Raw genomic sequence first — 18,800 nt, 5'->3', positions numbered from 1 at the left:
AAGCTCCACTCCTTTCACTCTCTCGCTGCTTTGGCACTGCCTGTCCCTGTCAATCATAGCAGCGAGGGAGTGGCAGGCCACAAAGGGGTGGAGCTTGAGTGCAAGAAGAGCAATGGTGATGTCGTCATTGCACCAAATGTCTAATTTGCATATTTAGAAAAAGTATATTAACTTGGGAGCGAAGCCTCAGATCAACAAAAGAAAAACAGTTTTTTAATCAGGTGAACTTCAGCTATGTTACTATTTAGTTTGATAGGGAGGTACGTGGTGACAGGCTCCCTTTAAAGGGATTATGAGACAACATGAATGGCCTGTCTTTTGTCTTTGAAGCTGCTGCTTCAAACAGCTTATCAATAGGGGTGCTGAGGGTCACACCCCCACAGATGTGATATTGATGGCCTGTCCTAAGGATACGCAATCAATAGTGTCATGTTGGAAAACCCCTTAAAGAATATCTCAGCATCCTTGATAACATGAGAAGTTATATACATAGAGATGGCTGCTTTCTGCAAAAAACAGTGCCACACCTGTACGCAGGTTGTATGTGGCATTGCAGTTTAGCCTAATTCACTTTAATGGAGCTAAGTGGCATTACTAGAAACAGTCCATGGTAAGGTGCAGCACTAATTCTGTAAAAAAAAAAAAAAAGGGACTTTTTATTTTAATCAGATAAAACCCACTTTAATTTTGAAAAGGAGATTTACCAGAAACTAGAGAGAAATCATATTGCTCCAAGAGTGTGGGGGCTTTACTTTCACTTAAAGTTTGACAAAGTCTTTTGGGGGAGATTTATCAAAACGGGTGTAAAGAGAAACTGGCTTAGTTGACATAACAGCCACTCAGACTCCACCTTTCATTTTTTCAGAGCTCATTTGGAAAATGAAAGCTGGAATCTGGTTGCTATGGGCAACAAAGACAGTTTTCCTTTGCTCCATTTTTGATAAATCTCTTTTTTTTTTTTCTAGTTTAATCACTGTTTATAGTAGTTATAGTTTATTGCTTCTTTTGTAATAGAGTTTTTATTTAAAGGGGTTGTCCAGGTTCAGAGCTGAACCTGGACATAGCCCCATCTTCACTCCTCCGGCCCCTCTGATATGAGTATCAGAGCATTTCATGCTCCGATGCTCTCCTTTGCCCTGCACTGAATTGCGTTGAACAGCTAGGGCAGCGCTAAAGCCCCCCCATCAGAGCTGGTGACATCACCGGGAACACTGCTAGGCAGAAGCCTCCACCTAGCAGTGTAATAATATAAACAAAAAAAGCCCTTGCCCTGCGCAACCCAGCTTTTTTGTTTGTTATTACAGTGCTAGGCGGAGGCTTCTGCCTAGCAGTGTTCCCGGTGATGTCACCAGCTCTGATGGGGGGGCTTTAGCGCTGCCCTAGCCGTTTTACAGCAGCCAATGGCAGGCGGGGACGAGCCTCCCTAGCGTCACCCGCAATGCTAGGGAGGCTCGTCCCCGCCTGCTATTGGCTGCTCCCCTGGACACCGGATGTTTTCATCCGTGCACGGGGAGAATCGGTGGCAGCGGTACGGGGACCCAGGTGAGTATATTACCTGTGGAGGTGGGGCGGCAGTTATTGATATTGGATAACCCCTTTAGGCCCCTTTCACACGGGCGAGTTTTCCGCGCGGGTGCAATGCGTGAGTTGAATGCATTGCACCCGCACTGAATCCGGACCCATTCATTCTATGGGGCTGTGCACATGAGCGGTGATTTTCACGCATCACTTGTGCGTTGCGTGAAAATCACAGCATGCTCTATTTTGTGCGTTTTTCACGCAACGCAGGCCCCATAGAAGTGAATGGGGCTGCGTGAAAATCGCAAGCAAGTGCGGATGCGGTGCGATTTTAACGCACGGTTGCTAGGAGATGATCGGGATGGGGACTCGATCTTCATTATTTTCCCTCATAACATGGTTACAAGGGAAAATAATAGCATTCTGAATACAGAATACATAGTACAATAAAAAAAAAAAAAAAAAATTTTTTAACTCACCTTAATTCACTTGTTCGCACAGCCGGCATCTCTTCTGTCTTGTTTTGTGAGGAATAGGACCTTTGATGACGTCACTACGTTCATCACATGGTCCGTCACATGATCCATCACCATGGTAAAAGATCATGTGACGGACCATGTGATGAGGGTAGTGACGTCATCAAAGGTCCTATTCCTCACAAAACAAGACAGAAGAGATGCCGGCTGCGCAAACAAGTGAATTAAGGTGAGTTACATATTTTTTTATTTTGTTTTTAACCCCTCCAGTCCTATCGTACTATGCATTCTGTATTCAGAATGCTATTATTTTCCCTTATAACCATGTTATACGGGAAAATAATAGAATCTACACAACCTTGAACCCAAACCTGAACTTCTGTGAAGAAGTTCGGGTCTGGGTACCACAGTCTGTTTTTTATCACGCGCGTGCAAAATGCATTGCACCCGCGCGATAAAAACTGAACAACGGAACGCAATCGCAGTCAAAACTGACTGCAATTGCGTACCTACTCGTGCGGGTTTGCCGCAACGCTACCGGACCTTATCCGGACACGCTCGTGTGAAAGAGGCCTTAATGTCCAATTTTTTATTAAAACACATGTGGATTATTATTTGAGGAAATCAAATAAAAGATCTGAAAACATGTTAAAACTGGATATCTGAATAACCCCCGACCTATTAGTTCAGTACTTACAAGTGAATCAAAGACTTCAATCCGCGAAAAGCATTTCTTGAAATTGATTTTATTTTGTTGTTTTCTATGAACCTGCAAAAACAAATCAGAAGATTGGTTATGTGGCGAGACTTTATCAGGGAAGCCATGGCATCTTTTTTGCCTGAAACCCATAGGGAACATGTGGTCTAGTAATGTTCCTTGCACGCAAAGACATTTACAGTAATGGCTTTATGAATTGATGATTCATTAATTGCAGCACTAAAGGATAATAGGAAAAGCCCGGGGAACATTTACCCTCTAGGTCCAATCAATAGCCACCCTTCCCCCAGCCCATTACCATCCCTCAGCCTGAGCACTCAACCTTGTATGAATTCAGAACATATGGATGTAAAGTCTTTTGATATTAACACCCTATTTGCATGTTAGAAATAAGACGTTTGTGAGTGTTATAGAGGTTCCAGGGGTAAACATACAAATCAATCACAAGGGTACCGTCATGGGGTATAGGGCGATGCAAAGAACAAGGATTCAGACAGGAACCATGCATCATAACAGAAATTCCCTAAAATCAACACAAAATAACTCGTGTATATAAGGTATGACATAGACAGGATATAGAATTAGCAGGAACACATGCTCAATGGCTCATTCTATGCAAAAGTTTAGATTTTTTTATTATAAGTTACAGATTCTGCTGCGCATGAAAATTTAAAGAGCGGTAATAAATAAGACATGAAGACTGAATGCAGTCCTGCTCATTCTCGGCAAATAATGCTGTTCCGTGAGTGGTAATGACAGCAATGGGTTGGTGCTGATACTTACAAGTACTCTAGGTGAGGAAGACCAGTAAATGCATCATCACTGATTGCATCAAAAGTGTTTGAGGTGAACAGTCTGCGTAAGTATAACACATACAATTAGGACAAGGAAGAGACAGTGGTTTAATAATAAAATCAAAATTAATTTGCAGAAAAGTAGGATTAGATCGTCACACAAATGAGTTAAAAAGGGAAGGTTGTGTTAATAGCAGGTATTAGAGTATTTGTTACATCTTTCAGAAATTTAGATTTTTAGCTAATACATCGCATTGCTGGGAATGCCACTGTTGTAATCGGCCTAGACTATAGCTGTTGCTGGGCTTTGAAGTGTAACTGGCATTTCAGTTTAAGAAGGAGTCTTCCTAGTAAAGCTCTAACAGCGCTAATAAAGGGAGTCTCTCTTCAGTCGTCAGTATTTTATTGAGCGCTAAAGATGCTTGTGTGTATCAAGTCAGATAAGCAGGATGATCGGCAGTGATGGGGCGCATCAGGGGTGTAGCTACCATGGAAGCTGGGTAAGCGGCTGTTACGGGGCCAAAATTTAGAAAGGGTCCCAGGTGGAGAACATATGGATTTATTTTCAGGGCCCAGGGAGTGGCGAGTATAGTGCTCCTAGTCCTAGCACTGGTATTACTCACCACTCACAGGTACCTGTGCTGCACTAAGTCCTGGCAGCGCACAGTTTCAGAAAGGGACGTAGTGTGCGCAGGAGCGGTCTATGACCTAACACTGTGCGATGTCAGGTCACAGTGTAGTGCATGCCTAGACACAGTGCTGCACGAAGAGCGAAAGCGCCACAGGACGAGAAGAGAGGCAATTTAAAATATATATTTTTTTTTGGGGGGGGGGGGTCCAGTTTGAGGTGTGCATTCGGGGGGCCGTGTTCAAAAATTTGCTGTGAAGCCCAGTCAGTTCTAGCTATGCCACTGGAGCACATGTACACAGTCAGGGCTGGGGTAATCACAAGAGGCGGCTGGGAGCTCCTGTATGTTACACACCGACAGAACTGAAGACAGACTCTTCTTAGTAATACTGTTAGAGCTTTGCTAAAAAGACTCTTTACACCCTGTTTTGTAGAACAAAAAAATCTTTCCTTAATAAAGTATATTGCAAAAATTGTTTAACATCCCTGTCCCTACACATTACTAAAAATAAACTGAAACGACCGTTACACTTTAAGCTGGCCATACATTTCAGATAGCGGTCAGACATGCATTTGAGCACTCTCCTGAATAGGAAGAGGGAAGTAAGCCACTGTCAGACACCTCTGATGACAGCCTAGCTGCCTAAGAGAAAAAGGATCAGACATGTTGAAATACACTGACCCTTATTTCGCAGACATTGGCTGTTGAGAGAGAGTGGGGAGGCCCCCATACCCATTAGACGGTTGACAAGTCCACCGAAATAGGCAGGTTCAGCGGACATTAATCTAATATAGCCATCTTTAAGCGAGTCGTCCACATGAGATAACTGTCGGACAAACGCTCATTCTCTCCCGCTCTCCCCATACACATGCACGGTCAGATCCGCTAATCATGTCTGTGCTGCGAATGAGAATGGAGAGAAAGCCGCCTCAGGTGAAATCCCACTGCCTGACACTTTTTTTTCCCCCCTTAACATCTGCCATTGGGTTAGTGATAAGAACCGTCATACATATTCAGGTGACATATATGTTTTGCATGTAACAATTTATTTTGTTCTGCATGGTCTCTGAGAAATGGAATACAATAGTGAAATATGGATACTGAACTTCATAGGTTTGGCATGAAATACATTGGCTGAGCAGGACTTTCCTAGTGTTTTCTGTTGTGTCAAGACAGCACAGGACTTGCATAGAAGCGGGGACTGCAGTAATGATTCTAAGTTTACTAAACTGTGTTTCTTGACCATATATATGCATTATCTAAGGGGTACTCTTTCTCATGATGAAGAACCCCTAGTATGTGGAGTACAGTAGGCCAGGCAATGCCCCTCTAAGTTTCTGGGAAATATATTTAAATAAGCATTCCTAAGTCTATCTGATGTTAGCCATGATAATTTGCATATATTTTCCCCTAGACATCAAGAGGAGAGTTGTCTAGCCTACAATAGTCATCACTAGGGATGAGTGAATGAAACATCCGAAGTCGATTCGCATAATACTTTGTTTGAATACTGTACGGAGCAAGCGCTCCGTACAGTATTAGAATGTATTGTCTCCTATGAGCCGAAGTTATTACTTTGCGAAGTCTCTCGAGACTTCGCATAATTTCATAAATCAATTTCTACTGTAAAAAAACATTTCCCGAACTCTAGTTCGGTTCCAAGTGGTACCTTGGAAGTCAATTCGCTCATCCCTAGTCATCACGTATATATCATCTGGTTTTCATAATGGAAATAGTACCCACCCAGAGGTTCCCCCTAAGGCCTTGCAAATAGAAAAGCTGTTCCCATCTGATTTGCTCTGATAAAAGGTTTTTGACCTAGTTGAAGATAGGAGGCGACCTTAGCTATTTTCCTAGCTTTGCTACATAAACATTTTTAAAAGGCTAGAAAGCACCCCTGCCAATCGGCTGTGTGAAGATAACCAAACGCAGCTACGGGTGCTGTGCTCTCCTTACTGTTTTCCTACTTGCCGTGCAGCAGCAAGCAAGTGTCCTAATTCATGTCAATGAGACTGCTCCTTCCTCCTTACCTGAGCATATATCATCAGTATAGCAAATGTACACAACCCCTTTAAGAATGAGCAATTGAATTTCGCAATTTTTCACACAATTAACTTCAGACGAACCAGACACCTCCAAAATAATATTCAACTGAAACAAGAGAACTAGAACATTCCACAAAACTTACGCTTCTCACAATGAAACATACAAACTAGTCCTCTTTCTAGAAGGATAAGAGAACCAGAATGTCTCAAGAAAAATGTGCCTTACTTGGTTGACTGGCTTTGTGGGGGTGCTCTTTGTCATTAGGGAGACTAAAAATATGCATGAGTATTGTATGCCAGGTGATACTAATCTTGGTTTTTAGGAAGAGTATGTGCAAATTGCATATCTTAATTCTTCTGGCATTAGATAGGATCCCCTCTTTTCTTTTTTTGCCAGGCAAACTAATTTGCATACATTTGGCTTTCTGGGAAAGATATTAAAATTAACTTTTATTCCAAAAAAGAAAAGAATGCTAATCTTTTCTCATGCCAGTCGAATTAAAATATGCGATTTGCGTCTGAATCCAAACTTTTAGAAGAAATCGGAATGAATTCCGAACAAGTAGAACTAATTCGCTCATCCTTACTCAGAAAGTCATCAATATCTGATCGTGGGGGTCCAGCTTTCGGCATTCCCATCAATGCACTGTTTCAAGTGGCTGCAGCATTCGGATGAGCACAAGGCGGTACATTGTATAGCGGCTGTGCTTGGAATTGCAACCCAGGCCCATTCACTTGAATGAGACTGAGCTGCAGATAGGACATGTGACCGATAAACATGACATCACTGGCCTAAGAAGACACCTGAGTCCTGGATAACCCCCTTTAAACTATGAGCAATCAATGGGTAGAGACAATGGGTAGCCATTATACAATATGAAGATATTGGCACTCAATGAGCCAGCATATTGTGCCCTTATGCTTACTTGCAGTAATCCATCCACATGGAGTTGGAAAGTTCTCCTTTTGCTAGAGTAACCCTATAAATTGGCTATAGCATGCATGTGTATGCTTTAGGAGGGATGCATAAATTGTGGCTGCAGTAAGGGTGGGGGCCAATATGAGTCCTTCAGATATTAGTGACTCATAACATACGTTATCACTATAAATAATGTATTTAAAAAACAGCTAGTATTATGACTCTACTCTCCACTATTGTATTGTTTGATTTGTCTTAAGGTGGCGCCGTTGCTATTGATGTACAAAGAACCTTTCCAGTAACTCTCTAAAGCACAAATTGCACTAGGACAGTGATGGCTTTCAGAGCCCGAGTGCCCAAAATGCAACCCAAAACCCACTTATTTATCGCAAAGTGCCAACACGGCAATTTACCCTGAATACAACAGTCCAATATAGTATATCCTCCATGTATTTTATCATTAAGCTATAAAGTCTGCCTACATTCAGTAAGCTACCTGTGCAGTTCATAGTGCGCCCTGCGCTGATGAATGGCAGGAAAAGTCTAAGGCATATTGGTAGACCATAGACTTTTTCCAGGGTGCGGGTGCCCACAGAGAGGGCTCTGAGTGCCACCTCTGCCACCCGTGCCATAGGTTCGCCACCACTGCACTGGGATCTTAAAATTTCGATTTAGAGTACATTGCAAACTCCCGCCATGCTTAATTCTCCAAAAAAATCATCCTCTATTCTTAAGTTAATAAAGTAGAATATCAAACGGATGAGTTGCAATGTGTCTGTCATGTGTTATTCTCACATCAATGTTTTGTTCAGAGATTTCCATCAGTGATTGGGAGCCAAAACCAGGATTGGAGCCTCCACAGACATAAGGTATAATAAGGTAAAGATCTACACCTGTTTGTTCAGATCCAGCAGAAATGCAGAACGCACACGGCCGGTATCCATGTTTTGCGGATCCGCGATTTGAGGACCACAAAACACATGTCTGAATGAGCCCTAAGTGAAACCAACCTAGAAGAAGGATCTGCTGCTTTAACATTGTCTCAACTGACAACATCTTCTTGCAGTGGGTCTTTCTAAAGCTGGCCATACACCTTTTTTTTTTTTTTTTATATTATGTTGTATATTTACACTGTCAATTGATATCATATCAACCGTATTCAACTTAGAGAAATAGAACAAGAGAGACAAAAAAAGAAAAAAACACAAAAAGAAAGAATAGATAAAGAATAGAGAAGAAAATTGTAAACCTTCCCTCCATCTCATTTCACCTATATTTTTTTCTATATTGCCCATATTTAATAACTGAGACCACCTATTTAAGTAGGTTTTATCAGTTGCTCTACTCGCTCCACCTCTCTTGGAACTTAACAATTTTAGTATCTTTACCGTTTCCCTGTAGCCAAAATTCGTATAGCAGAAAGGTATTTACTAATCTTACTACGTCACTAATGGTGCATCTTCTTTTATCATTTTTCCATTCCTTTAATGGCCACTGTTCAGATACTTGCAACTATCCAACTCTCCCACCCAATTACTTTATACATTCCCATATCTAACAAAGCTAGTGTCAGGGGCTAGGTCAAATTTTCTTACCCTACAACAATCCCACCACATATGTAGGAGTGTTAGGCTACTTTCACATTAGTGTTTTTTGCGGATCCGTCATGGATCTGCCAAAACGCTTCCGTTACCATAATACAACCGCATGCATCCGTCATGAACGGATCCTGTTGTATTATATCTTCTATGGCCATGACGGATCCGTCATGAACACCATTGAAAGTCAATGGGGTAAGGATCCATTTTCTATTGTCAGAGAAAACTGATCTGTCCCCATTGACTTACATTGTGCCAGGACAGATCCGTCTTGCTCCACACTACATCGCGGACAGAAAAACGCTGCTATCAGCGTTATTCTGTCCGCGATGGGAGCACAACCAATTGGAACAGAATGCATTCGTTCAGTTCAATTTTGTCCCTATTGACAATGAACTTAACCGTTTTCTTCCGCTATTGAGATCCTATGATAGATCTTAATAGCGGAATTGAAAACGCTAATGTGAAAGTAGCCTTACTTTCTGTACACAGCTCCTCCAACAAAATAATGTCTCAGAAGGGGCTTCTAATCACTCTGGGTAGTAATACTATTTAGGGTCCATTCACACGTCCGTAGTGCATTGCGGATCCGCAATACACCCGCCCGGCACCCCCATAGAAATGCCTATTCTTGTCCGCAATTGCAGTCAAGAATAGGACATGCTCTATTTTTTTCCGGAGCTGTGGACCAGAAGATCGGCGGCGCTCTCCGGAAATGCAGATAATGGTCATTCTGGAACCAATTAATACCACTGTATTTAGTTACTTTTTTGTTTCTATCTATTGCAATACCGAGAGGTAGCGGACGAATCATGGATGCGCCCCTTCCTATCCTTCTTTCACACAATGTTGATGGACTTTAGCATCATGTCATGTAGCCAGAAAGGTTCAGGCCAGAAATGACCCATTTTACAAACACATTGCAGCATAAAAGCTAGTAACACTCCAGAAGAAAAACTGACATGGACAGGGTCCATAATTCAAGGGTATATTACAGCCCGCAGGTACTGTGAAATGTGTTGGAAGTGGTTTGCTTTTCCCAATGTTTGGTAGAACATACAGGCTCACTACTTTACATTCAAAAGGGTGGTATGAGGTCCCCAGACAATGCTGTGTGGTTGAGGCTGCAACAACGTCTGTAACATCTACATTTTCTTGCTAATCTGGAAGATCTTAAAAACGGTTGAATATGCCATCAGTGATAGGGAAAATCATCAGTCAAATCAACACCAGAGAAAGATGCACATTTAAGAGAGTCCTTCCAAGATGTGACTTGATCCCTCGACCATTCCCACTACCTATTCATGCCATTCAGAAGTATAGGTAAGCTGGGAGATAATCCATGAGATAGTGCTAAAATCAACCCTGGTGGTACTTTTTTTTTAAAAATTTAGGAAGAAATACTCTTTAAAATTTTAGGAGATTTACACTCATTGACCAAAATATAATGCACACAGATAGAAGTGTCAGATTGCTGCAAAACGGCATGCAGTTGTCTCAGGCAGATGTGTAAATGATTACAGGTGAGGTCTGATTAGACACTGGGTCTTTCCACAGGAGGGTGTAAAAGTGCTTCTACCACTGACCTATAAAAAGACTCTCAGGGGTTACTTTTAGGTATTGTACCTCGGTGAGAAATAGTTGACTGTTAGACATGCCGCTATGACATACAGAGACATTTTGTCCAACTGGAAGACTTTGAGAGGGGGCACATTATTGGACTGAAGGAAGGACAATGGTTATTTCAATTAATTTCCCCCCATCTAGGCCATTCTGTCCTACCTCTTAGGAGGTGTTAGGAGCAGTGTTTACATGAGGGCTCAGAAGACCACTAGTGGAGCAGATCGTTTGATCCACCGACAAGCATGAGCAGCTTCCACAGTTTTGTTGTCCACCATTCAGACACAGGTGGCTTCTTCATTATACATCTCTGTTCCTGCCCGGACCATTTCCATGGGCTTAGCAGACCTCATGGTGAACACCTCAATCCTACCTTTGCTGTGGAGCGACACACTGACCCAACTGCTGATGTGATGATCTGGGGAGTCATCACTTAGGACAGTCAGTCACCCCTAGTAGTGATACAAGGGACACTAACAGCTCAGTGATATGTGCAGGACAACCTGCGGCAACATGTGTTGCCTCTCATGGCAGGGCTTCCACCGGGTAAATTTCTTTACAAAACTTTTTTTTTATTAGTTTTATCAATAATACATTACAATGTATCAGTATTACATTTAGGGTCCATTCACACGTCCGCAAAATGGAGTCTGCACCCGTTCCGCAATTTTGCGGAACAAGTGCGGACCCATTCATTTTTAATGGGGCTGGAATGTGCTGTCTGCACTTCCGGATCCGCAAAAAAATAGAACATGTCCTATTCTTGTCCACAATTGCGGACAAGAAAAGGCATTTTCTATGAGAGTGCCAGCAATGTGCTGTCCGCAAAATGCGGAACGCACATTGCCGGTGTCCGTGTGGACGTGTGAATGGACCCTTAGACACATCATGTAGGATTAAAAGGCATAAATAGTAGGCTAATGTTCTACCACACACAGCAAGGATTTCCCAGAAATGTCTAATCCACAACACCTCCTTGGCTGCCCGGTCTCTAGATTTATCTCCAATCAAGAATCTATGAGAGCAGCTGGGACTCCAGCTTCGTCAATTTGAGTGCATAGGATCTACAGGCCCAGCTGTAACGTCTGTGGGCAAATGTGCCGCAGATTACCATACAGAACCTGTATGCCTCCATGTCCAACCATACCTCATCTTGTATCCAGGCTAGAGGTGCCCAATAGGGTCCTAGAGCCTCCTTTCAATTGTACAGTTTTCCCCAACAACTTCACCTTTTGCTCTAATACTGTAATAACTGTGGGATTCGCTCTGGTAGTTGGGATAAGCGGTTGCAGTACAGAGGCAAAGTACAAGTTCGTAATTCAAATGTCCGTGTTTATTCACACATAAGGTCAAACAAAAAACATTCTTTGCAGGGTTGGTATTTGTTCACACCGAGGAGAAAGTTCATGCATAACAAAAACGTCACCTTGTCGGCAGTTCTGCCTCCAGCAGTCTAAATGCAGGCTTTAGGTGGCCTGCTCTCCCAACACACACGTCTCAGCTTTTCAGCCTAGCACAGGGCTCAGATCGCAACACACAGGGCGTTCCCTGCTACTGAGCCCAGCTGCCTTTTTAAGGATAGCCAGGTGCTGTCAAAACCCGGCCTGGAACGTGGGGAGTAGTCACCCACCCAGCACTTTGATTACTCCCAATAAGAGCCGTCAAGGATCAGCTATTTACAGCCATACTAAATAGCAAAAGTGTCAATCAGCCTTATCTGCATCTGACACATGAAAATACCGGCCAGGAACCTCGGTGACACATACCTACCATCAATGACAACCCCTTGTACCTTCCTACATAACTTACATCTATCATAATTACATTCACACATACAAGGTTTCATTAGATTCCAACAACTCCTTCTGGTGCATTATTTATTAAAAAATTTTCAATGAGTGTCTGTTTAACCACCGCCTAACGCACGGATGCGTCCGGAAGGTGGTTGATTCATTCCTCCTGGACGCATCCGTGCGTCATCTCGCGGGACGCAAGATTTCCTGCAAACGCGCGCACACAGGCGTGCGCGTTCACAGGAACGGAAGGTAAGCGAGTGGATCTCCAGCCTGCCAGCGGATAACAGCGGATAACAGCGGATAACAGCGTCTAATATACCTGCTACCTGGTCCTCTGGTGGTCCCTTTTGTTTGGATCGACCACCAGAGGACACAGGCAGCTCAGTAAAGTAGCACCAAACACCACTACACTACACTACACCCCCCCCCCGTCACTTAATAACCCCTTATGAACCACTGATCACCCCTGATCACCCCATATAGACTCCCTGATCACCCCCCTGTCATTGATCACCCCCCTGTAAGGCTCTATTCAGAGGTCCGTATGATTTTTACGGATCCACTGATACATGGATCGGATCCGCAAAACACGTACGGACATCTGAATGGAGCCTTACAGGGGGGTGATCAATGACGGAGGTGATCACCCCATATAGACTCCCTAATCACCCCCCTGTCATTGATCACCCCCCTGTCATTGATCACCCCCCTGTAAGGCTCCATTCAGATTCAGACGTCCGTATGGTTTTTTAAGGATCCATTGATACATGGATCGGATCCGCAAAACACATACGGACATCTGAATGGAGCCTTATAGGGGGGTGATCACCCCATATAGACTCCCTGATCACCCCCCTGCCATTGATCACCCCCTGTAAGGCTACATTTAGATGTCCGTATGTTTTTTACGGATCCACGGATACATGGATCGGATCCGCAAAACACATACGGACATCTGAATGGAGCGTTATAGGGGGGTGATCAATGACAGGGGGGTGATCACCCCATATAGACTCCCTGATCACCCCCCTGTCATTGATCACCCCCCTGTCATTGATCACCCCCCTGTAAGGCTCCATTCAGACATTTTTTTGGCCCAAGTTAGCGGAAATTATTATTTTTTTCTTACAAAGTCTTATATTCCACTAACTTGTGTCAAAAAATAAAATCTCACATGAACTCACCATACCCCTCACGGAATCCAAATGCGTAAAAATTTTTAGACATTTAGATTCCAGACTTCTTCTCACGCTTTAGGGCCCCTAGAATGCCAGGGCAGTATAAATACCCCCCATGTGACCCCATTTTGGAAAGAAGACACCCCAAGGTATTCACTTGCCGAGATATTTATCTCACCCAGCATGGGTATATGTAAAAAGACACCCCAAAACACATTGCCCAACTTCTCCTGAGTACGGCAATACCAGATGTGTGACACTTTTTTGCAGCCTAGGTGGGCAAAGGGGCCCACATTCCAAAGAGCACCTTTCGGATTTCACCGGCCATTTTTTACAGATTTTGATTTCAAACTACTTTGCACGCATTTGGGCCCCTAAAATGCCAGGGCAGTATAACTACCGCACAAGTGACCCCATTTTGGAAAGAAGACACCCCAAGGTATTTCGTGATGGGCATAGTGAGTTCATGGAAGTTTTTATTTTTTGTCACAAGTTAGTGGAATATGAGACTTTGTAAGAAAAAAAAAATCATAATTTTCCGCTAACTTGTGACAAAAAATTACAAATTCTAGGAACTCGCCATGCCCCTCACGGAATACCTTGGGGTGTCTTCTTTCCAAAATGGGGTCACTTGTGGGGTAGTTATACTGCCATGGCATTCTAGGGGCCCTAATGTTTTTGTAAGTAGTTTGAAATCAAAATCTGTAAAAAAATGGCCGGTGAAATCCGAAAGGTGCTCTTTGGAATGTGGGCCCCTTTGCCCACCTAGGCTGCAAAAAAGTGTCACACATGTGGTATCTCCGTACTCAGGAGAAGTTGGGCAATGTGTTTTGGGGTGTCATTTTACATATAACCATGCTGGGTGAGAGAAATTTCTTGGCAAAAGACAACTTTTCCCATTTTTTTTATACAAAGTTGGCATTTGACCGAGATATTTATCTCACCCAGCATGGGTATATGTAAAATGACACCCCAAAACACATTGCCCAACTTCTCCTGAGTACGGAGATACCACATGTGTGACACTTTTTTGCAGCCTAGTTGGGCAAAGGGGCCCACATTCCAAAGAGCACCTTTCGGATTTCACCGGCCATTTTTTACGGATTTTGATTTCAAACTACTTACCACACATTTGGGCCCCTAGAATGCCAGGGCAGTATAACTACCCAACAAGTGACCCCATTTGATCATCATTTTCCGCTAACTTGTGACAAAAAATAAAAAAAGTTCTATGAACTCACTATGCCCATCAGCGAATACCTTAGGGTGTCTACTTTCTGAAATGGGGTAATTTGTGGGGTGTTTGTACTGTCTGGCCATTGTAGAACCTCAGGAAACATGACAGGTGCTCAGAAAGTCAGAGCTGCTTCAAAAAGCGGAAATTCACATTTTTGTACCATAGTTTGTAAACGCTATAACTTTTACCCAAACCATTTTTTTTTTTACCCAAACATTTTTTTTTTATCAAAGACATGTAGAACAATAAATTTAGAGAAAAATTTATATATGGATGTGGTTTTTTTTGCAAAATTTTACAACTGAAAGTGAAAAATGTCATTTTTTTGCAAAAAAAATCGTTAAATTTCGATTAATAACAAAAAAAGTAAAAATGTCAGCAGCAATGAAATACCACCAAATGAAAGCTCTATTAGTGAGAAGAAAAGGAGGTAAAATTCATTTGGGTGGTAAGTTGTATGACCGAGCAATAAACGGTCAAAGTAGTGTAGTGCAGAAGTGTAAAAAGTGGCCTGGTCATTAAGGGTGTTTAAGCTAAGGGGGCTGAGGTGGTTAACATGACGTAGTAGAATATATATGGACGGTGGCTAATGTTTGGCTTGTGGACCGTTGCTATGTAGAGGCAGAAGTTTACTCTGGCCTACCTGTGCTATCACTACTGAACTTTACAATCCTTGTTACCCTGTAAACAGATGTTATCCAGCTGCACGCTCAGCAGACTGCTGTGTATAGAACAGATCATATTAAACAGATCTCAGCTTCTTTCATTCAGATCCAACATATTCATATCAGGCAGTAATGTTTTATGAGCAGAATGTGTGCTGATTTAAATTTTTTTTATCTATTTTTGTTTGTAATACATGTTCATCTGAAGGGATGTCATGCTTCATAAGAAAAAAACGACATAGATGGAAAGATTTGACTTTAAAGGGTTACCCTGGATCCTAATATTGATAGCCTATCCTCAGGCCAGGCCATCAACTTCAGATCATCGGGGGTCTGACACCTGGCACACTTCTTCACACATGTCCTCTAACCTGCTTGCTGTCTAGATCGTAGCAGTGGTGCAGTGTAATTACACCCTCCTCACGGCCAGGTGCCGGTTGTTTGAACCCTCTGCCAATCTGATACTGTTGACCAATCCCAAGGATAAGTCATCAATATCCAAGCATTGCACAGCAACTTTAAAAGGTTTTCTGAGATCTTTTTACTGATGAACTATGCTCTAAATATGTCATCAGTATCTGATCAGTGGGGTCCGACACCCGGGACCCCTGTACATCAGCTGTTTGAGAAGGCACCAGTTCTCACATTAGCTCCGTGGTGGTTTTACCTGCTCACCAAGCAGTACATTGTATAGCGCTGTGATGGCTAACCTCCGGCACCCCAGCTGTGATAAAACTACAATCCCCAAGAAATGAATGGAGCATGCTGGGAGTCGTAGTTTCACCACAGTTGGAGTGCTGGAGGTTAGTCATCACTCGTATAGCGGCTGTGGTTGGTATCCCGCTCAGCCCCATTCATTTCAATGGGGCTGAGCTGTGACTAGGCCATGTGGTCGATGAACATGATGTCACATGGCCTAGGAAAAGCTGCTAGAAGGTGGCGGCGCTGATGCTTTCTCAAACAGCTAATCGGCGGGGGTGTTGGGAGTCGGACCCCCACCAATCAGATCCAGAGGGTAGGTCATCAGAAAAAAAAGATCTCAGAAAACCTCTTTAAGCATGGATGTGTTAGGTCCTCCAGAGAGAGTGATGCTCCTCATCGCCACTCTCCACTCTGGTTAAAAAGATGAGGATCCTGTATAGAGGAGATCCTATATTCCCTAATAGTGTATCTAAATCAGATTTTTTATTTGTTTTCTAATCCAGACAACCCCTTTAACAGTTATTAAAAACATACTTTAAAAGAAGATTGGTTGCTATGGATACTTGTTGGCAACTACAGCTTTTTCTAGGTGTTGCTAGACATCTCTTCCCCTAGAAACTAGTCCGCCTGCTAAATTTATTCTATTAAACATTGGAGGAACATGCACCCGGTAATGTATATTTCTACAGATCTAGGACACATCTGAAGTAGTCCCTTGTTCTCGCCGATGTAGAGTTTCTTCCCGCTCTTTCATGCTGGGCTTTCTAATCACCTCGGCAGCTGCCTAGCAACCGTCTCGAAATGTTAGGAAATTTACAGCACAATCGGGATGTTATCCTTAAGGCACAACATGAGGCACGCGGAGATTTACTTCTCCACATGGCCGGAGCTGCGTGTTTTCTGTGTCCTAATACAATTGTTGAACCCCAGGAGCTCAGTATTTCAAAGAACATGATTCAGCTTTATGAAAAAAGATTATTCATTCGATACATGAGATGGCACGTTGGTCTGATATGGCGGCATCTTTTATTGGCAATGTTTTCCAATGGTTTTACATCACAAAAATAAAAATTAAACGGTAAATCAAAGGAATTAACTGGAATTTAAAGGGGTTTTCCAGGACGTATGATGACTTAAAAGGTTTGTACCTATGACACTGTCTGACCTGTTACATGTGCACTTGGCAGCAGAAGGCATCTGTGTTGGCCCCATGTTCATATGTGTCCGCATTGCTGAGAAATATGATGTTTTAATATTAATATATGCAAATGAGCCTCTAGGAGCAATGGGGGGTTGCCATTACACCTAGCAGCTCTGCTCTCTCTGCAACCGCTGTGCCCTCTGCACTTTGATTGGCAGAGCCAGGCAGTGAAAACATTATCACACCTGGACCTGTCAAAGTGCAGAGGGCATTGCAGTTGCAGAGAGCAGATCCTCTAGGAGTAACGGCAACGCCCCCGTTGCTCCTAGAGGCTCATTTACATATATTAACACATCGATTTTACAGCAATGCGGGCACATATGAACATGGGACTAACACAGATACCTTCAGCTGCCAAGTGCACATGTAACAGATGTGCTATAGTTGTCCGTGGGACTCAACACTTTTCCCATACCACCATGGGTTATTTTCATATGGATTTCCAGTCCACACTAAGAAAGGACAGGCTCGGACTTGGAGTGGTTTCCTCGTGGACACCACCGGAAACTGGGCATGGTTTTTGCCCATGGATTAGCCCCATTGCTGTCACATGGAGTGTATTTCACAGACTGTATATGCTCGTGTAAAACTGTCCTTTGGAGCAATTCTGCAGGTTATATTTTAACCCATCGCTTTCTATTCCACCACAATAGGTGGCAACAGAGTTGGCTAAGCGCCACTTATTTCCTCTTACCATATAACTACAAGTCATTCAGATAACCTATGTTAGTCAGAAAAACAGCTGCGGACCAAGTGATTGCTTGGCAGAGTTTTACTATGCCGGTAAGCATATTAGATCCCATGCCTTAAAGGGTTTTTTGAGATTTTAATATTGATGGTCTATTCCCAGGAGCTGAGAGCAGCTTTATAACAGCTGATCGGAAGAGGCTACCAGCAGGGGTGCAGTAATGTTTTATGAGCAGAATATGGGCTGATTTTACCATTTTTATCTATTTTTGTTTGTAATACATGTTCATCTGAAGGGCTCCCATCATGAGCCTGTGTCTATCAGGGCATGATGGGAGTTTTAGTTTTGCAACAGCTGGAGAGCCACAGGTTGGAGAGCACGGACATAAGAGGAGCCGGTCACTGCCGTGGCCAGTGATTGCCTGTCAAACTGGATGTTGACATCGAGGGAGCCCAATGGGGCATCGCAAGCCTGGAGGAGAAGGAGCGTGGAGTTGATGCCAGGAAGCAGATACTGTAAGTCATTTTTTTCCATCTCTTCTATTCTTTCACAACCCCTTTAACCTCTTTTCATAAGGGTGTGACCCCCACAGTGCGGCTGACTGAATGTAGTCGAGCCACGCCCCATGGCAGCCATTGGTGGCACAAGTTTGCTACAAATTTCTGTGGCCATCGATTGCTGCAGGTGGGCATAATTTGCATGCATGCGATCAGCCATACCGTAGGGTCACACCCTAACTCCCAAACTCCCCTCCCTAATTAAGTGTTCTTGCATGGCAAGACCACTTACTGTTATCTCACATATATATTCTTATTATTATAGCCAAATTTACCACCCTAACTCCTCCCACAGTTTTTACACTACATAGACAGTAATATACCGAAACGTGCAGATTGTTCCCGATTGGTGTGCTATTACTTTATGGAACGTTTCGCCGAATGGTTCACAAAATATCAGTGTTTTTGTGGTGGAATTGGTCCCATAGGAATGAATGGCGGAATGTTCAAAACAGTCGG

At 43.1% G+C, this 18,800-nt stretch overlaps 1 protein-coding gene across 1 annotated transcript in view; it reads right to left on the bottom strand.

Annotated features, from left to right (window-relative positions):
• The window catches only part of LGI1 (leucine rich glioma inactivated 1), a 98,110-nt gene that overhangs the window by 61,654 nt on the left and 17,656 nt on the right, over nucleotides 1–18,800 (bottom strand). Inside the window, exons 3-4 of the mRNA XM_040437710.1 lie at nucleotides 3,496–3,567; nucleotides 2,692–2,763 (exon numbers count right to left, since the gene is read on the bottom strand). Coding sequence (XP_040293644.1) covers nucleotides 2,692–2,763; nucleotides 3,496–3,567 — 144 coding nt within the window. The remainder of the gene's footprint in view (nucleotides 1–2,691; nucleotides 2,764–3,495; nucleotides 3,568–18,800) is intronic.

Source organism: Bufo bufo, chromosome 6 (genome assembly GCF_905171765.1).
Source record: "Bufo bufo chromosome 6, aBufBuf1.1, whole genome shotgun sequence".
Lineage (NCBI taxonomy): Eukaryota > Metazoa > Chordata > Amphibia > Anura > Bufonidae > Bufo > Bufo bufo.
Note: the sequence above shows the minus strand (reverse complement) of the source record. Positions and strands in the feature narration are given on the sequence as shown.